The sequence below is a fragment of the Aythya marila genome (assembly GCF_965140915.1).
Source record: "Aythya marila genome assembly, chromosome: 15".
Taxonomy (NCBI): domain Eukaryota; kingdom Metazoa; phylum Chordata; class Aves; order Anseriformes; family Anatidae; genus Aythya; species Aythya marila.
Genome location: NC_139056.1, coordinates 9,261,922 through 9,279,787, shown reverse-complemented (window position 1 = coordinate 9,279,787; position 17,866 = coordinate 9,261,922). Strand labels below are relative to the sequence as shown.

The 17,866-nt window shown below is 38.5% G+C and overlaps 1 protein-coding gene across 2 annotated transcripts in view; it reads right to left on the bottom strand.

The window, feature by feature from the left end:
• The window catches only part of VPS35L (VPS35 endosomal protein sorting factor like), a 55,679-nt gene extending 37,910 nt beyond the window's left edge, over positions 1–17,769 (bottom strand). For both annotated transcript variants that reach the window (XM_082772846.1, XM_082772847.1), the window contains exons 1-13: positions 17,728–17,769; positions 14,105–14,204; positions 13,004–13,171; positions 12,578–12,700; positions 12,207–12,231; positions 11,117–11,193; positions 9,991–10,119; positions 6,899–6,983; positions 5,815–5,874; positions 4,068–4,164; positions 3,629–3,676; positions 2,513–2,606; positions 560–637 (exon numbers count right to left, since the gene is read on the bottom strand). In XM_082772846.1, the coding sequence (XP_082628972.1) occupies positions 560–637; positions 2,513–2,606; positions 3,629–3,676; positions 4,068–4,164; positions 5,815–5,874; positions 6,899–6,983; positions 9,991–10,119; positions 11,117–11,193; positions 12,207–12,231; positions 12,578–12,700; positions 13,004–13,171; positions 14,105–14,204; positions 17,728–17,744 (1,101 nt within the window). In that variant the 5' untranslated portion in view covers positions 17,745–17,769. The remainder of the gene's footprint in view (positions 1–559; positions 638–2,512; positions 2,607–3,628; positions 3,677–4,067; positions 4,165–5,814; positions 5,875–6,898; positions 6,984–9,990; positions 10,120–11,116; positions 11,194–12,206; positions 12,232–12,577; positions 12,701–13,003; positions 13,172–14,104; positions 14,205–17,727) is intronic.
• Positions 17,770–17,866: the final 97 nt, after the last annotated feature.

Genomic DNA, 17,866 nt, shown 5'->3' with positions numbered 1-17,866 from the left:
TTTGCTTACGAATTGAAACAATGTTCTTGTTTGTCATGAGATTGGATACTTGGAATATTTTCCTAATCAAGGTTTAGACTGGATATTAGGAAGAATTTTTTTCACAGATAATGGTGGTCAAGTATTGGAACAGGCTGCCCTGGGAAGTGGTGGAGTTGCCAGCCCTGGAGGTATTTAAGTGCCACATTCACATGTCTCTAAGGGACATGGCTTAACAATGGGACTTGGTAGTTCACATTGATGGTTAGACTTGATGATCTTGAAAGCCTTTTCCAACCTAAATGATTCTTTGATTCGATGATAAAGATGCATAGACAATCTGAGGCATTCCTTGCTAGCTGGGGAAAAATATCTAGCTCATAGCATACATTATTAAAGCACAGAAACGGAGCAGCCGAAACTTAACCAGCATGAATGTAACGCTTCCTGTGCTACAGCTGGGCATAGGAATATCCCTAAATCTAAATTTAAGAACTTGATTTTTTTGAAAAGTATTTATATGGTAGTTTGGTTAAGAAGTATCTTTATGTGATTCAGAAAACAAAAACCAATTGCTTACTTGTTTAAACGTTAGAAGAAAGTCAAAGAAATTTTTGTTAAGGCTTTCTTTGAGCTGAGGTGCCACTTCCATCCCAACCTGTATTAAAAGAGGAAGATTTTATTTGCATCTATCACCTGTGCTCCTCCTCCAACTGTAAGACAAAATATATTTTCCAGAGGAATATACCAAAAATACAAACATATTGAATATTGAATCACATGCTTTTGATTATCTCCATGCTTGCTATTATAGTCTAGTCCACTGGCAACTACTCTGAGGTAATTACAGCTGAATTTAAACAAAGTTCTCATAACATCAACTCCATGTGTCTATAAGCAGTGAGGAAATACTAGTACTTGCATTGCAACAGCCTATATTCATTGTATTGCTTCATTCTTTCCACAGAATCAAAGATCTCAAATGAAAATATTAGTACAGATATAGAAATAGTACTGATAAATAATAAAGGTTGTTGTTATACACAAATACAAGGCCTGTGTAGTAAAGCTGGAACTGCAAATGGAACAAATCCATACAAAACTCTTCTCAAAGAATGAAGACATGGCATAATACAAGAAGTTAATTACAGTTCAGCCTTAAATAAATAAATAAATCTCAACAGATTAAGGATCCTCTTTTCAATCAGACTCAGACATCTGAGTTTTTGGGATCCCTGAACGTTTGCAATTCCAGCTCACTTCATCACGAAGCCCAGGTTACTGGCACAAACCCAAGACAGTCACCTATCACTTTGCTTTATGTATCGTTTCCTTTCAAACTATGCGGCTAAAGAGAAACATGTCACCTCACTGCACTCAGAACTGGTTCTCTGGTTTCACGCAAGCATTTATTGCCATATTTTACAATGCTGTGGCTTTAGACATCACTTACGTCTGTACTACAGTTTTCCTATTTAAGGATTTATATTTTTGAAAATCTATTTTCACTGGAGAAAATCAGTGAAAATCCCCATCTTCAGTAGGAAGTATTAATATAATGTGTGTACCTGGAATACAAAAGATTAAAAGCCTTTCAAATTGAAAAACTTCCTATTAAGTTTTCTTATTTTAAAGAAAAGCCAGTATTTAAACAGCTGGTATTTTATTGCAAGAAAGTTTTCACTATTTATTTTGTATGCTCATCTTTATGAACAAAAAGGAGCATGCTAAGCTCTTCCACACTAACAATATATTAATAGTAAGTGCAATTATGTAGCCCTAACTCTTCTATGCATCTCTTTTACCTGTATCAGGAGTAATAAAAGCTAGACTATGCTTATAAACTGTTTCATAAAAACTTTTGGGAACTTTGCGCTATGTAGCAGTAATGATTAGGCTATGAGAAAAAAAAAAAAAAACAGGCATTATTGTATTTCAAAATCAAATGAATTAAGCAGCTCGTGTCTTAGAATAAAGCAGAAGATAGAAGTTGCTTGCCAATGCAGGAATTCATATGTGCACCCCTGAAGAGTATTCCAAAAGCATACTGGACAGTTTATTCAGATATACCAAATATATCAACACTGGACAGATTTGTTGCAACTTTTAATGGCAGCTGAATTTGTGCAAGTATTGCCAATTAACAGCCCTTATATTTTCCAGTTACAGTTAAGATCATCGCCACTACTTCAAAAATGTATTTCACAAATACTTTTCCACTACTGATGACTCTTTGAATCATTTTAGGATCTCTTCTTGGGTAAGTATGTCTTGGCTTTTGCCCTACCTGAAGATAAAAAAAAAGGCATAAGCAGCATGTAAAATTACCTTTTACATATTATAAATACTTAAAGAAAGATTCCCCCATTATTAAAGCAAAGAGAATATATATTTTTTTGTTTGTCTGAAGGAAGAGACAGGGTTCTGACTACTTCAGATAAAAATGGTAGTTCCTTCTTTTTTCCCCCATTAGCAGCAGGGCTAGCTGTACTAAGTCTTGGATACAGATCTGAAGTGCTAAATGGTAGCCTACCCTGCAAAGGTATGCTCTTGCATAGACTGCGACCAGTGGATCTCCAATTCCTCTAATCATAGACGTTAATCGTGGAAGACACTCAGAAATCCCCCTGTTAAGATTTTCAGAAATGAAAACAGATTTAACATCCGGTAACTAAACTATACCACAGACAGATGACCTGAATAGCTACTCAGTAGACTGACAATTGAGCATGAACACCTACCAAAGGTGAAGCATATTAGCACAAAATTTTATTTCGGAAATAAAATTTAAGGTGAATACTAACAGATATCCTATATTTCAACTACAGTATTTGCCATTAGGAGCTGCCCAGATAGCCAGCTTGTATGCTTGGATTGCAAAAAGTGCAAGTGAGAAATGCCTCTTCTAGTTCGGAGAGACAGCAGAGCTCTGGAAGGGCTGTAAACTCAATGTGAAAAAAGCAACCATTTAAAGGACTGGCAGAAGTTCTTGTACATCCCATTTTTCCACAGGTTCTTCTTGACAGAGCTGTACTAGTACCTGGAGATGAGGCCCATCAATTCCAGTACAAGAACTGCCTTTCAGTGATAATGAAGTTGTCACTGTAGCAGCAATTTGGCTTACAACACTCGTTTCAAAATTTAACTAAAAAGGACAATTACATGCAAAGGAACATTTTCAGCTCAGCAGTTGACACTGTTTGGCAACACAGAAGCTTATATCAAGACTTTCAATAGACAATGGTTCATTGCTCCTAAATTGTTCTTCCAACTCTGTCTCTACTAATATGACACATCAATATTTTCCCTTCAGTTTTCTCTTCCTTCTTTTTGCCTCACTTATCTCAACAATCTTGCTTTCCTCTCCACCATCTGAAGCCACTGGTTTCTAATTTGCAAATACCTGGATGTCACAATCATACACGTATCCCAAACCCAGAAGCACTGTTGCATTCCAATTTGTACCACAGTCCATGTACCACATTCCATATTGCATGGAATTATCACCACAGACTCAAAACCCCTCAGTACTGCTTCTTCTCAGACCTATTAACACCTTATCAATGATGGAATTTGCATGCTTAACTTCTGAAATTAGCTTATATGTCTGCCCCCTCACTTCCTTCCCACAATTAACATTTACTCTTACGTTTTGGATAGGAACTTATTGCACTTCAGTATTGCTGCTTCCACATAACTAAAATGAAGCCAAGTTAAGGACCAAAGCTAACAAACATGCTATTTAAAAACACAACACCAAAATTATAAACTGAATACATACTGAACAAACTCCTTCAAGACTTTCTGTAATTAACCTCACTACACTGTTATTCTTTACAATTTGTGTAAAAGATTTTCATTTATTCCCAGCTTTCACACATCCACTCTACCACCGCCATGCTGTTCAGAGCCAGTAACTCAGCATTCAGTTGCCTACTAAACATGATTCAAAGTTAAATGGAAAACATGCAGCCCCAAACAAACAAAACCAAGTTAGTACAAACAACAGATTACTGTGAGTTTTGCTACAGTAAACACATTCATTTTTGGAAAGATCTATGAAAAACCTGTCTCACTGACAAGGATACAATCTGGGAATGAGTTCTCTGATGGAAGCAATTTTGAAAAACCAGTTTAAGCATGTTTCTTTGGCAGTATCGTTAACGCTCTCTGGAGAAAAATTATCTGGGGAAAAAAAAAAACAAAACAGAAATAGGTACATTCCTTCTGGAAACAAGTTGCTTTTCAGTCTAGATTTAAAATTGTACTCTCTTTCCTTTCAGCAAGAAATTAGGCACACCAAAATAAACTAAGTAATATGCTTGATTCAGCCTTCTCTTGCAGCAATAAGAACTGAGTATACGGGCAGCTAGAAAAAACAACTTGCATTAAGTAACATATCAGAAACTGAAGTCAAGCACCCAAAGCTAATCCTGGATCTGCTGCTTGAGAAATCTAACCCCTGCCTCCCCATAAAAGCAGAAATTATAAAATAACACATAGGTAATCTATACCAAATGCACACATATACAGATGGTAGATGAGGTTTAAGCACTCTAATTATTTACTTGAGAAGTCTGATGTATTTTTTAAAGAATATTACTTGAAACCATATTGGAAGGGGTGGGCAATATTAAGCACCGAGAGAACACTTGCTGTTTTCACTAAGCACCTAGCACTGCAGTGCAGTCTCCTCATGAGCTCCGGGACTAATTACATCAGCTGCCAGCAGGAAAAAGCTGCCATCCCAGGGAGGAACAGATGGGTTATGGGGACAGCACTCTGGTCAGGTGGGCATGCAGTTGCATGGCAAACTGCCTCCTCTTTCTCTAGGATGCCTGAAACAGAAGGCAAAACAGGCTTCTGGTAACCCACATGGGTCTGAAGCAGGATGGTTGGGAAGGCTGAGTCCCTCTTCTCTCAGTGCTAAAGCTACACAAACAGCTTCTGCTGTGAGTATCTGCTTACAAACTCCTTCTGAAGCAGATTTAGAAACCAGTGGTGTCCCATCCCTGCTCTTGGAAGGTAAGAACACCCTGTTCCACACAGAAGTGTTCCACTTCCGAGACTATAGAGAAGCTGCATTACTGATGCAGACTGAATATAGGAAGTCGCTCTTCCTCAGCTAGGACCAAAGGAGTTCTTGACCAATGTGGAGCTTGAGCCTAAAAGCCCCTGGGGTTCTGGCGTTCACACAGATGCGCACGGCAAGCACAGCAGAGATCTTCCTTCTCCCTCTCACTGCTATAGCTGCTCCAGAAGCTCCCACCAGCAATGCCCTGGGCAGCTCTACAGCTGCAGCATGAGCTCAACTCTCCAGAGCTGTGCTCAGTAATTAGGTTGTGGTACAAGAACTGTCTGCCCTCATTAATGTTTGTCAGATCCACAACAGCTAAATTGAAGGATTTTCTGCAAGTTTATTTCAAACATCAATATTGGTTGCTTTCAGGCTCTGGCTCAAATTCTATGGATTTAACTGCAACCTAATGTTACTGCTGTAGTGCCAAGTACAGAATAAAAAATCTGTGTTTCAGGATGAGGCACTTAATACACTTCACAATACAAGGACATGCCCATATTTCAATAGAATGTTTAGAAGACTTCCTAAAGAGGTTTCTCCTTGTACACTTGTACTGTAACTGTCAAATTACACTTGTATATTATTTTGGAACTTCAACAGAAAACATGAAAAAGGCCCAAGCTCAAAAGATCACACTTGCTTAGTAAAGTGATCACCAGCTCGGTGAATGCCTGCTCCCTCCCTCTTCCCAAATTCTTCCTCAAATCAGTTCAGACATGATTTATTCCAGCAGCACACATTAGAAATAAAGTTACCTGACAAAGAGACACGATTGTCCATGCACATTGACAGAATTCTTTCATACACTAGTTTACCTGTTTCAAGAAAGAAAAAAATATAAGCCATTTTTAAACAGCAAAAACACTAAATGATGATTCTTTCTTCAGCATGAATTGAAATCATCAGGAAAAAAAAAAAAAAAACTTTTTAGAATGTTAACATCATGCTGCCCTCTAGTGAAGCTGAAATCTTAATAGTCTGAGTTCAGCTCTTTGCACACACAAAAAATGTTATCTGGCTCCATAAAGTGCAGAGTAGCACACAGGTCAGGTTTCTCCCAGGCCTGGGAAGGACAGCTGGTGTCCTGTCTTTGCAGGGTTTGGATATTATGTTATCTTCAGCAACTTTGCTGAAAGTAGGAAAGAACAAAGAGGAAGCAAGCACTGAAAAAACAATTGGTTCTATGTCATAGCATATCCTGCTAAACATTAATACCCTTCAACTTTGAATACCACCATAAATTTTTTCCGTAACACAGCAGAAAAACAAGGAAGTCAGACAGAGCTGAATGACAATTTCACCTAAAAGATCATTAAATAGATTAAATAATTTGGTAACTACATTTAGATCACTTCATAATCCCCACTAAGCTAAAGAAAACTTCCAGACAAATACACAGAATGAAATATTGAGAGTCAAGAGGTTGTCAAAAGTAAAGTATTTTCATAATAACTATAGCATTTTAGACATTGAAATTCAGAGATCATGTGTGTTTTTTTTTCCTACAGTTTTGTTCTAGATGTTCACTAACACACAAAACACAGAACTGCTACAAAAAGTATTTTGATTTTTAAAGATTTCACTTATAAGTTTCTGAACAATTGTATAGCACATTCGTATCACTGGTTCCCAAGCATATATGTTGGAAAATATTCACTATAAAACAGCTATTTCAGCACTTTTACTACATCAAAAACAAAAAAAGAACACAGAAGCATAGCAGATCACTGGAAAAGCAAAGGTATTTTGTATTTTTTATTCAATGGTTTCTAGAATTACGAAAACATTATTTCATATTATTAACAATTGTGTAATAAGTCTTGTAAATTAGATACTCACCAAAAGTATCAAGGATATCTGTAATTAAAACAAATTTACTTGGATAAAACTGGATTACAGTTGTATCTGAAAGAAGCTTAGAACACTGCAAGGGGAAAAAAAAAAATTTAGAGGACAATTCAAGTTTGTGCTTTCACTCCTCACAGACTGGACCAAATTAATACCTACAGACGGAAAGAACCAACATGAAGAATTATCCAGCAAAAAGCACAAAAATCTCTAGCATAATGAATCATGCTACTCTGTATTTTTCAGGTTATTCTTCATTTCCAGCAGAGTGTCACAGACCTGCTTTTCCTTTATACAGGGTAATCCATACTGCAGAATTTCAGCTGACCCTGCAGACCCATGCATTCATTCAGACAAGACAAATTCTCTTCCAGAAGCAGCATAAAAAGGCACTTCTCTAAAACAACTTTTTAAAGGGTATTATTCAGTTTCCTATCCTTGACCTAAGCATCCATACGAAAGACAAAATTTGATATAGAATAAACTAAGAAAAATTTTTAAAAGTTTAGCTAATGAGCTTTTTAAACACATCTTTACAGCTCCCATAACGATTTTTAACATTTTGGAAACAAGCCACTTGGTCCATAGTCAGCTCTAGGGAGGAATTTAATCAATCACCACACCCGGGCACACAACGTGACTGAGGCACTTGGCCTACGATGACAGCTGGTGCAAAGTCACATCTGAAATGGATCAGCCAATTTAGTTCTAGCACTGCTGTATGTAAGTCCTGGTAGGAACAAGTCAATTTACCACGTGAACTTAAAACACACAGTGACAAATTAAGATATTTATAAGATATTTATTCAAGCTATACCTTGTTTTCCAAGGTTATGCAAAAACTGCAGACTAAACTGCAGTCACAAACTTTGGCTGAAGTTTGTTCACAAGAATCAGCTTCTGCCTGCAGAAGCAAACAACTGGGGGAGAGCGCTTCACCTCATCCCTGCGTGAGCCCAAAGTGTCTTCTCTGGTCTCTAGTTAAGACTGCCAAGTACAGCATTCCCTGACATCTCTGCCCCTGCTTTAATGGGTAAGTAAATAAAGTGCAAGTTTTCACTGCATTCCAAAAATCCAGGAAGCAATCTGATATCCCACAACTGCTTTCTTAAAACAAGTAAATCATAACATTTGAGCTTATTTCAAAGACAGGCACCCTTAGTCTCTTTGCTTTAATATCAGGGAGTAACTCAGGAGCGCACCACAAAGACAGGTGAGTGCATTTGCATCTTGCACACAGAGCAAAATCGTTCCTGCTGTGTGGTCAGTGAGGCACCCTGACAGAAAGGCAATTCAGCCGCTGGTTAGTGCCTCCTTATCCCACAAACACATACCACTGTTTTTAGAGCTCACACACATAATCAACTTATTTCAGCTTACTCTGAGTAAGTAGCTTAGCTTATTCTGTCTTGACAAGTAAAGCATCTTGTATAAAGGCACTTAGCAATTCACATGTAGCTACTGTGCTATAAATTCAGATCCTGCCTTAATAACCAGAACTCCTTCTGCACTCAAGCTCTTTAAAACTCTCACAGAGAGGATGAAGGTTCTGTCCCCATAGCCAAATAACTCGTGTAATTCAATGATTAGTTCTGAAATCAAGATAGTCCTGGCATTCAAATTAAATTACTTTTTCCAGCTCAGTATGCATTTCTGAAAATAATCAAAATATAAAAAGGCTAAACTTACTCCTCCTATTGCAGACTGATGAGTATGTGACATTAACAGTGATAGACTACGTGTATAATCACAGCCTGACGTCAAGGGAACTACTGAGCTTTCTACGAGGATGCTGGATTTTTTAAATTACGCAGCTTACGAAGAAGCAGCAGCAACAAGAAAAACTGTCAGGTTTCTACTCTATCCTGCTTTATAAGTATAGAATTAACTATCAGTTATATAGAGACTCCTTTATGAAGGATTTTTGTGTTCATGCTAATTACCCAAACACCTATTTCATTCTCACCAGTCTTTCAATTAACGATGAGCATCTGCAGTACAAAATTCAAACACAGAGTGAACAATACACAGAAAGAAGTACCTGCAATTTTGATACAACTTTCCTAAAATGAAGTACTGAACCCCATCCTAGAAACAATGTTATTTCAAAAACATTAATCACATCGTTTTTAATATTATTTTACAAAGTATGAACGTGCAGATTATCAGTGCATGCTGTATACATGCATATGTATTAGTGCACCATAAATACAGTGCCTCTGTGTCTCTTTTTTCCTCCTCCAAAGACTGCTAACATTTTATTATCTTTCATTAAAGTATTCACACACTTCACAATGACATGATTCTTTTTCAGAATAATTTGCTGACTTCATCATATTACAATAGAACATTAGACACTTTAGGTTACGTATCATTTCCTGACTTCCCTTTATTTACACGTCATTTCTTTTATTGTCTTTACCACAATTTAAGATGAAGTTGCTGCTAACAGTTTTCACAAGAGTATCCAGCATGAAAAAAAAACTCCTGATTTTATATAACCCTTCTTGATGACTATTAGCATTACATCAGTTTTACAGCTTTTAAGGATGTCATTATCTCCTCTGTCCTCTGATGCACTCTGCCTGTGGCATCTTTTAAAGGCCAAGCCAAACAAGAGAACATTTAATTGTCCCATTCCTCCCTGCGCCCCCCTCACAGTCCATGACCTCAGATGAGACAGAGGAAGAGGAAGACTGTGGAGAAGATTAAACAAACAAACAAACAAGGAGTTTTCTGCACTTTGCTAGGGTCCTATATCAGATCTGAATGGGGAACACTGACGATTCCAAAAGACATTATCATCCTAGGGTAGGGAAGAAGAGAAAAGGAAAGGAAATTCCAAGTCCTAGAGAAGCTGGTATCAACAACATGTTATTTATTATAATTCTCTTTAATCGGGTAAAAATTGCACATCTGTCTTTTGGCCACTCTTTTTAATGGAAATTCTGCCCCACATACCCTAATCAAAATCCTCAGAACTGCCACATGATGTCCTTAACAATTATGTCCACAGAGCACTAAGAGATAATAATGAGCAGGCAGGTGGCAAGCTGCAATTACTACAAAAACGTAACACTGACCTGAATGACTATTTTCAGAGCTTTTACTTTCTGATCAGAGGACCAAGCATCCTTTAAAGACTGGTTGAGTTCTTCGATTCGGTTCATGTAATCCTGCTGAGTCAAGTTCAACAGCTCTTTTTGTGACCCCTTGCAAGAAAACACAAGTCTAATTAATAAGAGAGGAAAGGAGGGGGAGAAGGAAGAAGAAGAAGAAAGGAGAGATTCATTATTATAGAGTCAAATCACTGTGGAAAAAAAACAACTTATTAGAGAATTCCCTCACTTTCCCTTCTTAACTTTGTAATGGTCTTCAGTAAATGTACCAGTGATACTAAAAAAAAATAAAATAATACTGTTAGGACAAATTCTGATTAATTTATTATCAAGCTGTATTTCAAAACACGCTTCATAATATCTGAATATCTAGAAACAACCATAAGTAGAAACAATCATAGATGAAGAGAGAAAATGCAAATGCGGTTACAGTTTCACACAAGGCTACACCTTACCTTACAGTAAGGGATTCTGTATTTTTCTACTCCAAGAAGCCAATCCTGTATTTGTGAAACTTAACTATTAGAACTGTGCCTGCTCAGGCAAAAGGCAAGCTGAAGTTAGTTAAGAAGTTTCAAAACATTATCCAAAGCAACTGTAGCAGTAGCCTACAGATTCAGGTTTTAGGAAAATAAGTTACACAACACTTCGGCCTTATTCAGAAAAATACTGCAGTTTGAGAACAATTTGAATACTCAGTGTTTCAACTAAATAAGTAAATACAACATAATTATGTTCAGGTAGACAACATGCAGCTTCTGCAACCTAGAAACATACAAAATTATCCAATGTTCAGAATGTTAGGCTTCATGAAGTTTTACAGCAGCTGCAGACCATAAACAGTACAAATGTTAATTGACATTGGCAGATAAGGTGAATTTTTGGATCACAAATTCTAGTGATACAAGATAGAGTGATTTGGCCTAAATTCTACAAAGATCGAAGTTACTGTGGAGAATAGATTTATCTAAATAATGCATAAGCATATGCAGATTCAGGACCTTCTTAAAAAGTTTCACAGAAGATTTTTATTTCACCAGCTTATTTCACTTTTCAAACAGCAACGTAATTGGACCAAAACCTTTCTTACCTCTTCCAGATCATCCAGCTCTTCTAACCTAGTTCTCACTTTTTCAGAAACTGCTGAGCCAGTAGCGGTAGCTTTTCCTGTAAGGGGACCATATTTTAGTTTCACTTGAACTTCAGAAGGGAAACAAACCTGAAGGAGATTGACAAACTCACACTTCCATGTGACAGGAGCCAGGTAGTTGAATTCATTTGGTAGCTATTCTCTGAAGACAAACATTTAATCCTACCTACATTTGCTTTGAACATGGAATGACAAGTAATCAAAACTACATATAATTACAGCTTGAGGTTTTCTTGTAAGTTTTGTTGGTATGGAGAAAACGACTGGATAGAGCCATAGGATAATTTAGGTCAGAAAAGCTCTCTGGAGGTCTGTGGCCAACTTTAAGTTATAGCAGGTTATCCAGTCAAATTAATGATATGTAAGGATAGTGACTTTATAACCTCTCTCGACATCCTGTTTCAGCTCTTGACCATTCTCGATCCAAAGAAGTATTTCATTTTATTCAGAAACTTAAATGCTGCACATTTACTCATACATAAATATTCTGATTTAATATGCAATCAGCTATGACTACATAACTCAGAATTGCTTCACTAGAAAATATAATGAAAAATTTAAGATCTGGTTATTTTTCAAACGCTCAGCATATAGTTGAAATCATTTCACTTTCATGTAAAAAAATAACTGAGAAGTTCCCACGGGATTTGTTTGCCTTCCCTTCCAGCAAGCAGAAGAGTCGATAAATATGATCCTCAAAAAATCATCAGTACTCACTTGAAATGGAAAAAAAGTTTTAAACTACAGTGAAAGGCAGTGAATTCTATTTCCTTCCACAACACATAATCAGGAATTCATTAGCCTACAGGAACTCAAGACAAGGTGGTTTGTTGGTTTATTTTCAGTAATTGTTTTAAGTAAAAATCCAGATGACTTATTCACAAAAAAGCATAGATCCAAGCATATACTGAAGGGTGCGTAGGCGTGCATGTGTGGAAACCACATTTCAACTACTCCTGGTTACTAATCTGTCACTTGTATCCTACTTCAAGCAAAGACTCTTACTGTTGGATATAAAGAAACTGTTTACCTTTTTCGGATCCCATGTACAGGTTCTGTGAATAAACAGAAAACACAGACTTTTAGAAAACATGTTCTTGCTAGCATTCCAAGAATGCACAGGGTAATAACATTGCTAATGAAGCCTCTAATAATTTAGAAAGGGACATAAGACAAGTTATTTCTATTGTTATGAAAAGACAAAGTGATAGCTCCTAAGTATCAACAGACCTTTGGTCTGAACAACAAATTAGAAGTGGAAGTTTGTGGAACAGCCTTCTACAACATTAAAACCGAAATTTTGGAGAAAATTTACTCAGGAGAAAAATCACAGAACAGCGGCATCCAAGATCCATTATAGGTCTAGTATAAATAAATAAAATTGGAGAAGCTGCCACTTACAATAGAGAGCTTCTCAGTTGTTGTGTACCTAGCAAGGATTTCACCACGTTTGCTTGACCATGGTTCAAAGTCACTTCCTACTGCTGAGCTGTCATCTTTATCTCGTTTCTTTCGTGTATTATCCTATGAGGAGAGAACGAGTGCAAATGTTAAATACAAATCTAGAAAAAAAGACTGATAAAGTTCAGCTTGATATTTTGAGTGCTTACTGACTGTTCCATGAGTTACTACATTAAAAAAAAAAACTATTTAAATAAATATACATCAACATAAAACAGGTAAATGGAAATACTTCCTTCTATTAATACCATATATTTTCTATTTACATTAAACATCTAATTGGTGAGACAAATATACTTTATCCAGAGCTGGCTTTGTCATTTTGCTCTATGAAGTTGAGATAACTCTGACATTTTTAGTTATTACCATGGTAGCAGTAGTAATCACAGGATCTGCAGCTGCTGCAAATAACGACAAGGGATCGGTACCATCCAAAACACTGCTCAATGGATCCATCATCGAACTTGAAGAAGAAGAGGAAGTAGATGAAGTACTTCCTTTCCGACTCATTTTCTTGGTCTTGGATTCAGTAACCTGGAAGAAAAGTTCAAAACCATTTAACAAAAAGTCATTGTCTTCCCTTTCTTCCCTTCAATAAAAGATCAAAATACGGACTACACACACTGGACTGTTGCAACAAAGCAAGGACCCACCTACAAGAAAGTCTTTGGAATCAGCATTGGCATTTAAATTGAAGCACATCTTCTTCCCCCTGAGTCTGGGAGCATTCCCATCACTTTTTTTTTTTTTTTCCTTCTTCTCAGTCCTGGGTGTACAGAACTCTAAGAACATCCATTCTAAATTTCTTTCTAGTACCTCTTCACTATTTGTTTTCTTCGCTCTCTTGCAACCTCTTTCTTGCTATTCATTTCCTCTGCCAGTCTGATCTTTACTTTTCCTTCGCAATACACAAGCCTTGAACATCAAATCCACTTTTAAGGACTTCATCTTATCCTCCCTGCTGACCTTCGCGAGTAGAAGCTGCTGTCCATTTATCATTCATTAGCGTATGACTATCATCTCTCTGAAGCTTTTTTTTTGTACATCCGCATTTTTAAAAGCCTCTCGTACATTAAAGTAGTGATAAATGTTTTAAAGCATACAGCTGACTGGAAGTTAACCCAAAACAAATCTTACATCAAGCAATTATGCAGGTTATTTGTAATGCAACAATTTGATTTCAAACTTATCCATTATTCAGCATTTAATGCAACCAAGAAAACCCACAAGCTGGGATGCTATGTCAGTTGGGGACCATTTTTGATGCGTAACAGGACCAGCAAATTTCTGTAAAGGACAAACAACAGAATAAACCTTCATACCTTTAGAACAAAAGGCCACTAACACAGAAGGCAGCTAGTACCACCACCAGTTTCAAAGCCTTTCAATTTTGAAGGATCAGAAGTAAGGGCGGAACATAATCAGTTTTGATTTGAGCATTTTCCAAATGCTCAAAAAGAAACTCACTGTAATGGGTTTTAACGGATGGTAGTCACCAAAATCCAAGGGTACAGATTCCAGTTTGCACACATCAGATTCTGAAACATAGTTCCGTGATCTTGCATGCCTTAAAAAACAAGATTAAAGGATAAGTATATATGCATATAAATAATCACATACTTATGAACAGAGAAACAGCTCTTATGTCTACACAGATGCAGGCATATTTACAAAAAAACACATATTGGAAAATAACTCAACTGACAGACTAAAATTTCTCTCTTTACTTACAGTTACATAAACTAAAAGTGAATAAATTTTACTTGCAACCATTCAATTGTATTCTCTCAGCTGTATTCTCTTCTGTTCCAAACAACACAAAAAGGGCAATTTAACCAAGCATATGACTGTGTGACAGGCTGATGGAGATTATTAAACACAGCTTTTAAACTGAGCTGTCAGAGTGAAGGAAAAAGATAAGTGTGAAAACACAAGGGAAGAAATCTGAGTGACTGTGCACAGATATAATGAGGGCCTGCACAGATTAATTTGTGTAGCTGCAAAGCTCTTTCATGGGAAATCTATTTCCATCTGTTCACTGTACTCATAATGAAAGTCAAAACAGTAAAATGATGAGGAAAAAACCTATCAGTACTTGTATGCTTGCACTGTGGACAAGCCCTTGTATAAAAAGCCTTGCCTCTCCTACAAAATTAAGTATGTCATTAAGTGAAATAAATCACAAAACCGTAGGCACTTCAATTTTTATTTCTAATCTGAAATTAAGAGAGAACCATCTCCATTTCTAATTTTAAAATGACTTGATTCCAGAAATCAACGTAAATAAAAGTATTGGAGTAAAATAATGTTACCACTAGGAACTAAGAGTAATACATTTTATTAACCACAATTTAAGCACACTGCTCTTTTTTACAATAGACCATCCATCCTATTTTTAATTGCTTAAATAATTTTATATTTTAAAAGGCTTTTAAAAACACTTGATAATGTAGGAAGGAAGAAAAGGGGGAACTACAACTTCCCTGACTAACACTGGTGACAACTTTAAAAGAGAACGAAGAGTTACACATGCTTTCTAATATCTCTTACAACACATCAGTATGTGAAATGAATTCATTTCATGTATGCAATAGTAGTACTGTTAAAACAGGGAACTGAAAACGCAAGGTCACAAAAATACAGAGGACACCTGCCTTCCCCAAACAAATAACATCACAGCTACCACGTGGTACCTTCCATCAGCAATAGGTAAGAACTAAAGCAGAACGAGATCCAGGGAGTAACAACTAAAACCTAAAAAAATATATTTAAAATAATTTTCTCTGCATTCAACCTGCCACAATTTCTTGATTTCTTTAAAAAAAATTTTTGTTCTTTCCTGGTTCCTTCAGGATCTTGAGAAAGTTTATAGCATGCACTAAGGCCTTATGTAAGTAAAGCATCCACAAGTGAAAACAGTGGATTTGTAAAGGTGTCTTGAATCAGGCTCCTAACAGAAACAAAACATTCCCCCCACGTAATACACATCCTTCCCACAAAAGCTAATGTATACAGCTATTCCTACTCAGACACAAAGTCATTAGGAAGAATTTCAGCTGTGTGAAGGATCCAGCTCTAATATAAATATTATATACCATACATGCCTCCCTAAAAAAGAGAAGAAAAAAAAAAAAAGTTGAATTTAAAATTCCTATTCAAAGAACGTTTAAGAAGGAGTAAAACTCCCTCCTCAGCTCTCATGCCCTTGGTTCCTGTGGAACTGCAAGAACAGAGATGTCCAGGTAAAGCTTACTCTTCCCTAGAGTTCTAAGTCAAAGCAGGACAAAAAAGAAACTAAAAAAAGATGTCAACTGCATGCATCATTCTTTACACAGGAATAGTCTCTGTAATTTACTATTGTCCCACGCTTCAATTATTCTCCTTGTTCACTTACTTCATGGGTTAATTAGCATTTGGGTGAACAATCTTTCCGACAGACTCTGGCTTCCTAATTACAGCATTGCTATTGCTCTCTTACCGTTCTGTCAGTATTTCCATACCCTCCTTTACTTATATTTCCACACCAACAGTAAAGAGAGACGCTGCTCACAGCTCCCCCTTGGCACACCATTCCCAGGCCAAAATAGCTTTATTCTAACCACACCGTAAGGCATCACTGGGCATGCATACGCATCAAATACACATGTGGGAATGAAGAAGAGCTGTTTACCCCGTAAATAAGTCTTTAGAAAGTGCATTTACAATGTGATCAAGTGATCAACACAGCTTGTAATGGAACTAATACGAGTAAGGAGTTCAAGCTCGCTTTGCCATGATGTTCTGCCTCTCCTCTAGGGAAAGCAGATTAAGCTTTCCTTTCTCGGCCACAGCAGCACAGCCAGCTTCCAGGAGAAAACAAGATTCAGGCCAAGTCAGGGTTCCACCTGCAGTGCATGCAGCAGGATACGCCCCTGCCTGCAGGTACTTTCTCCACAGCAGTTTTCAAGCTTTTTTCACACAGGAGGATTACTGTGGTTGCCATCAACCTTGAACGCCTGCCAGACGTCCAACCTCCTCCCGGCAAGCGGTCCTTTCTCCTGGGACTGCTATTACCCTACCCCACAGGCTACTGGAGCTGTTTCAGCTCCCAGCCCCCCAGAAAGCTGGGAGTTGCAGCCGTGCCTGTTCCTTGCAGTTTCTGCAGGGTCACTAGGGCACGCTAAGGGCACGCCAGCAATTCCAGCAGCCACCAGATGGCTTACAACTGTTTTATACCCTCAGATTTTCTTAGCTGTGTAAATACACGTTTTAAATTCACTGCAGTACAAAATGCTTTAGTTTAGAAAGCACGGCTCTGACATTGATATAAAATTTCAACTGGTTTCCATCAACAAACTTTTACAGCTACAAATTATTTCCACTTTATATTAAACGTTTGCTCATGTTAATAACAAAGAAGATGCAGCTTCCCCGGCGGGATGCTGCGCTCCTGTGGAAACATTTCGTGTTGCTGCCTGGGCTCTGCTTCCTCAGCGCGTGCCCACAACCACAGCGCCCAGTCCCAGTTAGCTCGTATGAGGTAATTAATGGAAACTAAAGCCCTTGGTAGCAAAATTAAATTCTCTCCACAGCAATCTTCACCTCACGGTACCCACCAAGGAGGCTCCGATGGGGATCAACAGCGACATCCCCTGGGCACGGCGGGACCGAACCTCCGTTACCTCCCCTGCCCCTTCCTCTTAGAGGGGCATCATAAAATGCAGCAGGATCACACCAGGCCAAAAAACGAACTGCTCTAAACTATTTTTCTTGTTTACTTCGGGAAAACAAACAAACGAAGAGCCCGTAAAGGCTCTCAGCAGCCCGCTCCCTCAGCCACCACCCCCCTCAGCCGCCTCCCCCCCGTCTTCCCCGGCAGCCTGAGGGGGGACCGCGGCGCCACGACCCCGAGGGACGCTCCAGGATCCCCCGCCGCCCCCTCAGCCCCCTCAGGCCCAGCGGCCCCGAGCCCCCCCGGGGTTCGCTTCCCGAAGGCTTCTCCCCCCGCCGTGCCCCCCGCGCTCCCCTCACGGAGCCGCAGAGCCCGGCAACCCCCTCAGGAACCTCGGCCCCGGGCCCTGCCCGCCCCCGGCCCCCTCCCACCGGCTCACCAGGGGAAGGCGGCCATCTTGCCCCCCCGTCACGTGGTGCGGCGGCCGGGCTGAGCCTTCCGCCGCCATTTCCCGCCCCGCCCCATCCCGCGGCCCCGTCCTAGTTAACGCGGCGATTTTCGTGCAATTAGGGGGAAAA